The sequence below is a fragment of the Bactrocera dorsalis genome, chromosome 6 (assembly GCF_023373825.1).
Source record: "Bactrocera dorsalis isolate Fly_Bdor chromosome 6, ASM2337382v1, whole genome shotgun sequence".
Classification (NCBI taxonomy): Eukaryota; Metazoa; Arthropoda; class Insecta; order Diptera; family Tephritidae; genus Bactrocera; species Bactrocera dorsalis.
In genome coordinates, this window is record NC_064308.1 from 22249956 (window position 1) to 22262600 (window position 12645).

Here is a 12645-nt window from a genome sequence, read left to right on the forward strand (position 1 = left end):
ATATCCTACCTGTCAGTCCAGCACATTTAAGATGGGCAAGCACATCACAAAGCCAGCAAGAAACAAAGCGTTCCGACTCGCCTTTCAAAGAGCAGTTCGGAAAGTTACAAGTCATAATGAACAAAAGCAATATTAAACAAAAATATAAAAAATGTTAAATAATAAAAGTAAAAAGAGCATTGACAAAAATATTTATAACGAATGAATGCAATAAAAATAGTTGGTTATCAAAGATAACAACCAATGTAGCGATCAGTTTGAGATGTACTGTAACACACGAAAAGTAAGAAACTCGCGAACAGCTGTGGACAAAGATTGAAACGATTAAAAACAAGAAAGAAATTTAAGTAAGCAATAAGAATTAACACTAACAATTGCATTATTTAAAAATGTAGCAACAAAAACTAATTGAAAATGACTCGGCACAATAAATTAAAATTAGCCAACGCAGAATTAAAGTAAATTCAATTGCTTCAATAGCACTATATAACACTGATACTTATCTTAAAAGATCACTTAATCCAGATATTTTCAAATAAAGTTTTAAATATAAATTGAACAAATTCGCCAGAGAACGAAACAAAGCCTGCTGAACACGAGATGGGTTGCCAATTTTGGGAATTGGAAGGGAATCATCCACTATGCGCTACTCCCATATGGCCAGATGCTTAATTTTACCATATACTGCGAAAAACTGGACCGCATGAAGCTGGCGATAGACCAGAAACGTTCAGAATTGGCCAACAGGAAGGATGTAGTGTTCCACCAAGACAACGCCAGACCACACACTTCGTTGATGGCTCGTCAGAAGCTACGAGAGCTCGGATGGGAGGTTTTATAGCCCGGACATAGCGCCAATTGATTACCACCTGTTCCTGTCCATTTCGAACGCCCTTGTAGTTGTAAAGTTGAACTCAAAAGAGACTTGTGAAAAGTGGCTGTCCGAGTTCTTCGCAAATGAGGATGGAGGCTTCTACGAGGGGGTATTATGAAGTTGTCGTCTAGATGGAAACAGATTATTGAACGAAACGGTGCATATTTGAACTAAATTCGATCACTGTAACACTTTTTATAGAGCATTGACAACAGAGCGAAAAAGCGGAAGGTATTTGACAAACTAATACAATGGATAAAAAGAACGTTTGTTTGGCATTCGGGACTGCTACGCAAACAATATGGCGACACAGCTTTGTTAGCAGTTGGAGAGTCAGCCTCAGTATCTACTCGACGAGTGCAGACAGCAGTCAATGCAACTAAGGGGGTATCTAAGTGGCGCATCAAATTAAGCAACACCAAATCAATTCACTTCGACTTTACCTTGAAAAAGTCGACATATCGTCCGATTTATATGAATAATACTCCTATATCACATCATAACAGTGCTAAGCACCTAGGTATCACCTTAGATGCTAAACTACGCTGGAAAGATCATGTCAAAAAAACCAGTGGGCTTGATAGCAAATTTTCTTAACTTTACCACCTAGTTGGCAGGAAATCCACTTTATCAATCCAAAAGAAGTTGTTAGAATACAATCGAGCTCTCAAGCCAGTTTGGGCCTACGGAGCCCAACTATGGGTTTGCTCAAATCAAAGCTATATTGCCAGCATTCAGCGCTTTCAAAGTAAGGTACTAAGGACTTTAGTTAATGCTCCTTGGTACGTTAGATCTTCTGACCTGCACCGTGATCTAGGCGTAAATTCAGTGGTAAATGAAATCTCCAAAATTGCAAAGTCTCACGAACTGCGGCTTAAATATCACGCTTCCAGACTCATCGATACTGAGTGAGAAATCCGGTTGAAACGCAAGAAGCCTTTGGATCTAGTAAAACAATAGTAGCAGCAAAAAAAGTAATGCACGAATTTTAAAATCGATGCAACGACACAACAACAAAGCGCACGCAGAAAAATATTTGCAATGGCTGTAAAATATGTCAGACCAAAACCCAAATTTCATTGTGCATTTTTAAATTTTTGATTTAGGAAAACGGCGTTTTATTAGTTAATGGGATATAGAATTTTTGTGAAGCAGCTTGTGTTAGTTTACAAAAAAATGGATCATAAAGCATTTCGTGTGTTAATAAAGCATTGCTTTTTGGGGGGAAAATACTGTTGAATTTTGCCTCCTCACAAGAGAAATCAACCGGTGAAAAGAGATTTGCTAAGTTGGAAGGAGACGAAACGAGCACCGAGGACAATGACGCCCTAAAGAGGCGAAAGCTCTGTGCAAAGTGGGTGCCTTCACAAGTTCATAATCTAACAAAAACAGAAAATTGCTGATTCTGAGGAGTGTTTGTGTGCCCTTTATTCGTAAAAAAGCCGAATATTTGCGTCGGTGTGTGACAATAAAAACATGGCTCCATTATTCCACACTGGATTCCAATCGACAGTCATTTAGTGGTGAACCGATTCTCAAGTGTGGCAAGACGAAAAAGTCGGCTGACATATGTACATCGACTGATTACCGAGCCAGTTATAATTCATTGCACTGCGTATTTGGTAGTTCTATTCTACTATTCCAAATATTTAGCAATTGTATAATTTTTGAGAAGCATCAGTTTGAAATTGTATGCATATACATACTTCATCTTTTCTGTTTAAATATTCCTCGCTAGAAGCTCCGATAATAAACGCGTTCGATCGTTGCTAAATTCAAAGTGCTAAAAGGAGATCCGCCGCCTCCAACGTGCTATTTATAGGCACGCTCCCGCCACCACGGCTGACCGGTACCGCCGCAAACGCTACGGTCCGCGGTTTTGTAAATCTATACATCTTTGAAAATATATATTTAAATCATATGCTGTAAAGGGCTATCTAGATCTATATTAAATCAACAATGTGTTTAAAGTATTTAATTGAATAAGGATTAATGTTGTATTGGTAAAATCGCTTCGAAAATTAGCCATTATTTATCGTAAAAAGTACATGACAAAATATGTTATTGTGGGACATCCAGGAGAAATGGACATTTACCATCCTGTAGACCTTTTCAATTTGGCTAAATGAGTAGCGACCTCGCATCAGATTTACATCAGTTCCCCACACCCAATGAAAAGCACGCATTCACCTCATCAAGCGAGAGAACATTACACATTAACACATACATACGCACATGCACCAAAACACGATGACATCGATCAACCAACATCTCCGCTTTTCGCAGCATCGCAGCATCCCGGTTCCCTTTCGCTACCCGCCTTTATATATTTAAAGTTTTTCAATTTATATAAAAGTTATTTTATAACAATAAAAATTATAATAACTTTTATCATTGTATATATCTATATAACGGGTGATTTTTTTGAGGTTAGGATTTTCATGCATTAGTATTTGACAGATCACGTGGGATTTCAGACATGGTGTCAAAGAGAAAGATGCTCAGTATGCTTTGACATTTCATCATGAATAGACTTACTAACGAGCAACGCTTGCAAATCATTGAATTTTATTACCAAAATCAGTGTTCGGTTCGAAATGTGTTTCGCGCTTTTTTATCGACAAATTTTGTTCAGCAATGAGGCTCATTTCTGGTTGAATGGCTACGTAAATAAGCAAAATTGCCGCATTTGGGGTGAAGAGCAACCAGAAGCCGTTCAAGAACTGCCCATGCATCCCGAAAAATGCACTGTTTGGTGTGGTTTGTACGCTGGTGGAATCATTGGACCGTATTTTTTCAAAGATGCTGTTGGACGCAACGTTACGGTGAATGGCGATCGCTATCGTTCGATGCTAACAAACTTTTTGTTGCCAAAAATGGAAGAACTGAACTTGGTTGACATGTGGTTTCAACAAGATGGCGCTACATGCCACACAGCTCGCGATTCTATGGCCATTTTGAGGGAAAACTTCGGACAACAATTCATCTCAAGAAATGGACCCGTAAGTTGGCCACCAAGATCATGCGATTTAACGCCTTTAGACTATTTTTTGTGGGGCTACGTCAAGTCTAAAGTCTACAGAAATAAGCCAGCAACTATTCCAGCTTTGGAAGACAACATTTCCGAAGAAATTCGGGCTATTCCGAACGAAATGCTCGAAAAAGTTGCCCAAAATTGGACTTTCCGAATGGACCACCTAAGACGCAGCCGCGGTCAACATTTAAATGAAATTATCTTCAAAAAGTAAATGTCATGAACCAATCTAACGTTTCGAATAAAGAACCGATGAGATTTTGCAAATTTTATGCGTTTTTTTTTAAAAAAAGTTATCAAGCTCTTAAAAAATCACCCTTTATATAAAAATGAAATGGTGTATAGTTGTAACGCTAAAACTCGAAAACGGCTGAACCAAATGAAATACTTCCTTTGGGGGGTTGGTTTGTTATTACCACGCGCAGGTCATGTCTTAAAATCAGAACAAAATATTAAGGGGGCGTGGCACCTCCCATACAAACTGAATTTTTCAAGGTGAATATCTTCAAAAGTGTTTAAGGTAGGAACATGAAAATTGGTATAGAGCTATAGGTAACAACACCATTCTCACCCATAAAACTTGGCGTTATCGAAAAAGGGGGCGTGGTACCTCCCACACAATCTTTAATTATTTTGGTTGTTAATGCACCATATATTTATCTCATTTTCCACCTAGCACGACGTTTTGGTTGTTTCTTGCTATTTTTGTTTATTTATCGGTGACAGTAGCGGTTATATCCTGCTATTTTTGGTTTATGGAAATGGCAGTTTTATGAAACAAACACAAATTAAATTAAACGTCAATTTTGCTTTGCAATCGAACACGCAAAATTTAAAGGGCAATAAAAATGCGCCTTGCTTTATTGATTTATTGATATATGTATTTTGTGAGTGAGTTATTTAGTGAAAGTGATTTAGCGTGTTGGCGAATACCGATTTATGTACATTGGAATTTATCATTCAATTGATCTGCTTCCTTAGTTTAATTCATTCATTTTTGGAGTTTTCAAAGGTAAGTTATTGGTCCGTAAAACCTTATATGAACTTTATGCAAATGAATGATCATTTCCAATTAGATATTTGTTACGATGACAAGAATCAGTACGTATGGTAACACTTCTCGGAGTTCCCATCCCGCAAGGAGAACACGAAATACTTAGCAGAGCACGTCAAAGGGAAAATGTTATTGAGAAGGTATCACCACGAAATAGACTGCTGGAGAATAGCACGCACCAGTTAGAAGATGTCAACCAAACATACAATCAGCAAGAACGATTGAGAAGAAGGGAAGTTCACAATCAGCAACAACGATCGAGAAGAAGGGAAGTTCGTGCTCGCCAAAGTGATGAAGTAAGATCACAACATGCGATTATTCGACGACAACAGCGGCAACATCTTTCTTTTGTGAACATTGAACAGGCAGGTTTTCGATATGATCCAAACATTCAATATAGCGCATCTGGGCCCTATTGCACCAACCACTTGTCATTAGCATTTTAGCAAATTCTCAAAACTACGCAAAGTTTTTTGTTGCACCAACTTGATAAGTGAGAGTCACTCAATTGAGTATTGCTAAGTAAAATGTATCTCAATGCTATTGATAAGCGTTGCACCAAAAGTTTAAATGCAAAGTCAAAAGTGCTTAGCAGAAAAGTAATGAGTTTTGCAAATTAGCAAATTTTGTAAGCACTTCGTTGCACCAACAACTTTTACTTATCCCTTCTCTTCTCTCAATTTGCTAAGTTTTGCATTGTTTTGCTAAAAATAATTTCACCTATCATGACAATGATAAGTTTAGTCTGAACAAATTAATCAGTGCCTTAGTACGTGCTCGAGCATCGTGAAATATTAATAGGAGTAAAAAAAAAACTAACAAAATGCTTCGATTCGAACTTTTTAATATTTTGGAAGACGAACATTCGCACAATTCGCGTGTTACAAACGAAAGGATCAATTACAATTTGGATATTAGTGCGGTAGAAAATTTTCGGCTAACTCGTAGCCAAATTGAAAAAATTTTGCTAAAAATAGGAGCGCATCTGCAATACACTAGTAAGCGTAATATGTGCTTAAACCCCCTGCAACAGTTATTAACCACTCTGCACTGGTTAGGTAAAAGTGGCCAATATCATGGAATTGCGAAAATGCATGGGGTTCACAAATCAACGGTGTGCAGAGTAATCTATCTAGTGGCAAATATCGTGATAAACGAGTTCATGGACGTAACTATTCGTTGGCCAGAATTTGAAGAAAATCAAAATATCGCCACACAGTTTTTTAATATTGGTGGATTTCCACAAGTCGCAGGGTGCATTGACGGAACGATGATTGATATAGACGCGCCTAACGTTAACGAGGAACAATTTGTGAATAGGCACGGAAATCATGCGATTAATGCAATGATGGCTTGTGGACCTAATTTTCATATTTATGCCGTAAATTGTAATTGGCCAGGGAGTGTGCACGATGCCAGAGTCCTACGTAATTCTAATTTGTTCGGCAGATTTGAAAACGGATTCCGTCCATTCCCTAATGCCGTAATTTTAGGAGATAGTGCTTATCCGTTACTGAATTGGCTAATTCCTCCTTTGCGAAACAATCTGACGTCGCCACAAGAGCAGCTTTTTAATAGAGCGCATAAAAAAACAAGGAGGATTATTGAAAATTGTTTCGGTATGACTTTTAGACATACATTTGTATTTTAAGATTTTTATAGCCAAGTTATTTTTACAGGTATCCTTAAAGAAAAGTTTCCTTGCTTGAACCATTTACGGTTGCAGCCAGAAAAAGCAGCGAAAATAATAATAATGTGCTGCATTTTCCACAACATTTGTCGAATGGATGCACAAAATGATGTGGATTATGACGAAGGAATTATGAATGGAGCAAATGAAAATGAAAATGAGCAGTCCTTTCAGAACACGGAGTCACTAAACAATTCTGAAAGGCTCCAAAGTCTGCTAAATTGGTTTAATTAATAATTTCTTCTTTTATAAGAAACCTTATTACAAAAAAATTAACGCCTTACCCATGAGTTTACAGGTTACGAAACTTTAATTTGTACACATTTGCTATTTTATTTGGATTTGGATTTACATATATATATATTTTAAACTTAAATTCTTCTTAATATAAAGTTTTCAGAAAAAAAAAAAATAAAATAAAAAGAAAAAAATGAAATCAAATAATTCAATAATATACATATGTATATACTAAAAATTATTATTAATACGACAGCAGCGGACTTAATGAGAGAGTTTTATCATTTTAATTCATTGACTCCTTCTCCAAATCCGCTGTGAATTTTGATCGTTTCAAACCTAATTTTTGTTCTAATGACAAAATTTTTAGCTTATTTTTGTAAATTTCGGTTTCTAAGAGTTCAAGCTTCAACTCCTCATGTCTATCTTGTAAATTATATGTTCTTTTCCTGTTGGTTGGTCTCGTCCTTTCTGGTTGGCTTTGTTCCAATATATTGTCCAAATTGGAGGACACTCCATCGCTTTCGGGTTGGCCGAGACCCTGAACAACTGTCGACTCATTGCCCAAAATGTCACGTATGTAGTTGTCGACTTCATCCAGCAATACGTTTTTGCCACCCGCAGTGCCTGTTCTCTTGGCATTATCTTTTTTCGCCTAAAATGAAGCGAATTTTTAAATTATAACTAGCTAATTATTAAAAAAAAACAAGATCCTGCTGTGCATGTACACGAAGTAAGAATTGAATCTTGTTGAAAATAACTGTAGGGCTATAAAGCTTTTTCTATAACCGCGCAAATTCACAAAAACAGCGAAAAGTAAAGCCAAATTGTAGCAAAGGGCCGAGTAACGACACTGTAAGGTGGTCAGGTATTAGACTAACTTTATTTGCACAATTCTTCTCCTTAAATAATATTCTATACAATATTTCGATACCGCTTAATATGTACATAATTCCGCTTTGTATTAATTCATATATACATATATATGTTATGTACTTCTAACAGTCCATAAAACTAAGTACCTACTTAACGCTATTGCTTCTTCATATTTAATTTAGATATTAAAAGAGAAATGTAAAAATGGGAATGCAGCATTGCAATATGCTACTTACATATTAAGCTTAGTACATGCTAAGTAGGGCTAACTAATTTGCACAAACAAACATACGTGTAATTGCGTGAGCGAAGCATAGCGTTAGCAAAAGTATACAGAGCAAACGCAAGCAAACACAATGCAAATACTATTATTAACTGCATTGAGGTGAATGACTTCTAAAGCTTAACCTTGAATATTAGGCAAATAAGAAGAAGTAGAAATAGCAAAAAATATATAAGAACATATGGTTTAAGAATGCAGTGGTTTGCAATCGGTGACCCAACAATAACTGTTAGCTGCAGCAAAAAATCTAAGGAATAACAATAATTTAATCGTCGCAGCGAATAATGGTGTAAACAACAAAACTACAGAAATACTCTTGCAATTTTGTTGCTTTAGCTGGAATTAGACCGTTTGTGCATTTAAATAAATTTCACTCACTTGCAAGCTCACTTGCTTTTATTTAATTGCTATTCCTAGAATCGACCGAAAATTCTTTGAAAATAACAAATTATAACAAAATTACCAAAGTTCGGCTCTTCCAAAGGCCAAATAAATTATCTCTGGCATAAGTCCATTCGCGATTAGCAGCAGCTAGTCCGAGGGATTGTGCCGTCTTTAGAACTTCAGTCCAACCATCTTGCTTTTGCGTTTTGCAAGTTGCATTATTTTGAAAAGATCCAAATAAAGAATCCTTAAATGTAGATAAATATATTTATTGCATATTCATGTATACATTCTAAATATGATAATCAAAATAAACTTACTTTTTTCCCCTTTATAACTTGTAAAACGGCCAATTTATTGGCTTTGTTTTGTGTACGCGACATAGCACTCTAAATAATAAAGAGAAACTGAGCAATATTATCGAAAATTTGAGAGCGCTTAGCACATCATTGGAAAAGTTTTCTCTATTTGCAAAGCAAAAGAAATTATTGGTGCAACGCTTATCAGATCAACTTATCCAAAGTGCTCGTCAGTTTCGACAAGTTGAAAAGCTTATTGATAAGTTTAAAGTGCAACACTCATCAACTTTACTTTTCAAAAAAAACTCTTTTCAAAAATTTGCAAAGTGAAAAGTGCTAAGTGAATGGTGCAATGGGGCCCTGTTCAAATCGGTCAGATGTAAGTAGTTTGTCAATATTGCAATGCAGTCAAATTTAAAAATGAACCGCCAGGGTTATGTTGCGCGGGGGGAAAGGTTAAGTTGCCAAAATTGCTTCCCCCACCATAGCCATTGTTCCAACTGCTTTACGGTGAATCTCCTCACTCGAGCCATTTCTTAAAGCACACTAAAATGTACAACGATTGTTTTCAAATGACGTCGTTTGGCGGTGAAATTGTAAACAAACAAAACTACAATCCAAAGTTTAAGGTATTTTTGCCAAACAATATTCGACAGATACTACAGAGCTTTCCTCCAATTATACACGTTCATGGGCAAATGCTTCATCTCGCTGGATCGCTGTTGCCGCATCCAGATCAAGAACACAAATATCTCCAAATTTACTTTCTGGGAGATTCACATGATGAAGTAAATCGGCGTTGTGCTATCTTCAATACAACGAAAAGAGAAATAATCGAACAATTGCAGCAAATGTTACACGAACACAATGGCCTCATTAAACTGTTTACGATTTCGTTGGAACGTATGCCAACAGATGATCATAGTAAAATCATGCAAACGGACAAAAGAACAAAAGGGACACATGAAAGACAATATAATGCACCTACAGTTAGCGAAATATCAGTTGTTGTTGTTGGAGAAAATTTGCAGTCGCGTGATATTGTTATCAAACGTAGAAATCAAAACGCACTAAAACGGATAAGTGAGACCCATCGGTCTTACGACGCAATGCAATATCCGCTCATGTTCTGCCGTAGAGAAGACGGATATCACTTAGGATATAAGATGATAAATCCGGTGAATGGTTAGTAAAAAAAAATTTTTGTTTGCTACTTCATATAGGTAATTTAAGCTTTTAGGTGTCGAGACAAATAAAAAAGTCAGTTCAATGAAGTTTTACGCATATCGAATGATGATTCGCCAAAACTATGACAACTATTTACTGAGATATGGACGGTTATTTCAACAGTATGCAGTTGACATGTAGTATGTTAAAGTTGAGACAGAACGACTTAATTACAATACAATCAGTCGAAGTTGCGATCTGAAGAGTATATTCACTTAAGAGATGCAATGAATGGTGATGCGGATATTACAGATATTGGTCGACTCTATATTTTGCCATCGACATATATTGGCAGTCCTAGACACATGCATGAGTACTCCCAGGATGCGATGACTTACGTGCGCAATTATGGACGGCCGGATTTGTTTGTTACATTAACTTGCAATCCAAAATGGCCAGACATTACGAATCTATTGCATCCCGGTCTTTATTACGAAACAACGTGTATATGGCCACTGTTCGATGCTGGATGTACTCAGTGGAGTGGCAGAAGAGAGGTTTGCCCCACGCACACATTCTTCTTTGGATGGTGGCGAGAATTACACCTGACCAAATTGATGACATCATTTCCGCCGAAATTCCTGATGTTGAAATAGATCCAGAGTTGCACGAAGTGGTGATGGCCAATATGGTTCATGGGCCATGCGGAGAACACGATCCATCTTCGGTTTGTATGTCGGACAGTAAATGCAAAAACGCTATCCCCGTTCTTTTATTTCGGAAACTCAAACTGGAAACGACGGATAACCTCTCTATCGGCGTCGCTCACCCGCTGACAATGGCAGAACATTCATCACTCAATTGAAAGGAAAGAATTTCGTGGTTTATAACACATGGATCGTTCCATATTCGCCAATTTTGTCTAAGGCATTTAAAACACATATAAATGTTGAGTATTGCAGTTCAATAAAATCAATTAAGTATGTTTGCAAATATGTCACCAAAGGAAGCGATATGGCGGTTATTGGCGTTGAACGAGATGAAATTAGCAAATTTCAAATGGGTAGATATGTGAACTGCAATGAAGCAATCTGGAGAATATTTTCATTTGCAATTCATGAACGCCATCCTACTGTTGTGCATCTGGCAGCTCATTTGGAGAATGGCCAGCGAGTTTTAGAAGATAGTTTCTTTGCAACTTGCGCCAGTGATCCGTTCGCGAGTACATTGCTTTACTCGGAGATGCCTCGGTATTATACATGGAATGCATCGTCGAAGAAATGGTTGCGCAGGAAGAACGGCCATCCGGTAGATGGTTATCCAGGTGTTTTTTCAACTGATGCATTGGAAAGAATTTGCACAATCCATCCAAAGAACGATGATTGCTTTTACCTACGTTTGCTTTTGATTAATGTACGCGGTTCAACTTCATTTGAATCATTGAGGACTGTAGATGGTACCATTTGTGCAACATTTCGAGAAGCTTGTCAACAATTGCAATTGCTTGAACACGACAGTCACTGGAATCAAACGCTAGCGGATGCAATAGCTTCTTCACCAGCCATTGCAGTTCGTACACTTTTCGCTATTATAATTTCGACATGTCAGCCTTCAAATCCGCGTCTATTATGGGATACGTACAAAGATGACATGGCAGAAGATATTTTGCATCGCCTGCGATTAGCGACGAGAAATGTCGACTTACAAATGAACGCTGACATCTACAATGAAGCATTAGTCCTTATTGAAGATTTATGTTTACTTATGAGTGGAAAACTATTGATTGAAGTTCATATGCCGGCACCAAGTCGTCAAGCAAGGGATTTAGTGAGTCGCGAATTGGAACGCGAGCGTGCTTACGATATAACCCACTTGCAACAACAAGTACAAACAAATGTTCCACCGTTGAATGAACTGCAAAGCAGTGCGTACAATGAGCTAATAAATGCTGTAGATAGTGGAAACGGTGGCATATTTTTCCTCGATGCGCCCGGCGGGACTGGCAAAACGTTCCTATTGTCTTTAATACTAGCAGCAATACGTGGTCAAGGTGGTATTGCATTAGCTCATGCATCTACCGGGATTGCTGCAACACTGTTAGAAGGTGGAAGAACGGCACATTCAGCATTAAAGCTTCCATTAAACTTGCAAATATACGAAAGTCCTGTTCGCAGTATTTCAAAGCAATCAGCAATGGCACAAGTTTTAAAAAAATGTAAGTTAATCATATGGGATGAATGCACAATGGCCCACAAACGATCATTAGAAGCACTCGACTGAACACTGAGAGATTTGCGCAACAATAATAGTTGCTTTGGAGGAGTGATGATATTGCTGTCTGGCGACTTTAGACAAACACTTCCCGTGATTCCAAAATCAACAGCGGCGGATGAGCTAAACACATGTCCGAAGTCATCGCATTTGTGGAGGTTTGTTAAAACCATTTCATTGACCATGAATATGCGAGTTTTGCTGCAAAACGATAGAACTGCGGTGGTTTTTTCAAAAGAGCTGCTGCGAATCGAAAATGGACAAGTTCCGATAGATCCTTGCAGTGGATTAATATCGATTCCAACTACGATTTGCCAATTCACATCTAATAAATATGAACTAATCAGTAGTGTATATCCAAATATTGCTCAAAATTATGGTAACTACGATTGGTTATGCACGCGAGCAATTTTAGCAGCAAAAAATATGGATGTCAACGACTTGAATTGGACGATTCAAAATCAAATTCCGGGAGA

General features: G+C 37.4%; 2 protein-coding genes across 2 annotated transcripts in view; one reads left to right on the forward strand and one right to left on the reverse strand.

Annotated features, from left to right (window-relative positions):
- The window catches only part of LOC125779317 (uncharacterized), a 331415-nt gene that overhangs the window by 142539 nt on the left and 176231 nt on the right, over nucleotides 1–12645 (forward strand). The gene's annotated exons all lie outside the window — the stretch shown is intronic.
- On the reverse strand, nucleotides 6824–10275 carry LOC125779494 (uncharacterized). The gene is made up of 3 exons (XM_049460853.1): nucleotides 8753–10275; nucleotides 8512–8679; nucleotides 6824–7544 (listed from the first exon to the last, which is right to left on the reverse strand). The coding sequence occupies exons 1-3, from the start codon at nucleotides 8813–8815 to the stop codon at nucleotides 7176–7178; spliced, it is 600 nt and encodes a 199-aa protein (XP_049316810.1). The 5' UTR covers nucleotides 8816–10275; the 3' UTR covers nucleotides 6824–7175.

Bases quoted from the DNA above. Each gene is read 5' to 3' on its own strand.
- LOC125779494 (XM_049460853.1), bottom strand. From the start codon at position 8,815: ATGTCGCGTACACAAAACAAAGCCAATAAATTGGCCGTTTTACAAGTT. The intron at 8,680-8,752 runs GTAAGTTTATTT...TCTACATTTAAG, and splicing joins AAGTTATAAAGGGGAAAAAA to GATTCTTTATTTGGATCTTT. The intron at 7,545-8,511 runs GTAATTTTGTTA...GCTTCATTTTAG, and splicing joins TTTGGAAGAGCCGAACTTTG to GCGAAAAAAGATAATGCCAA.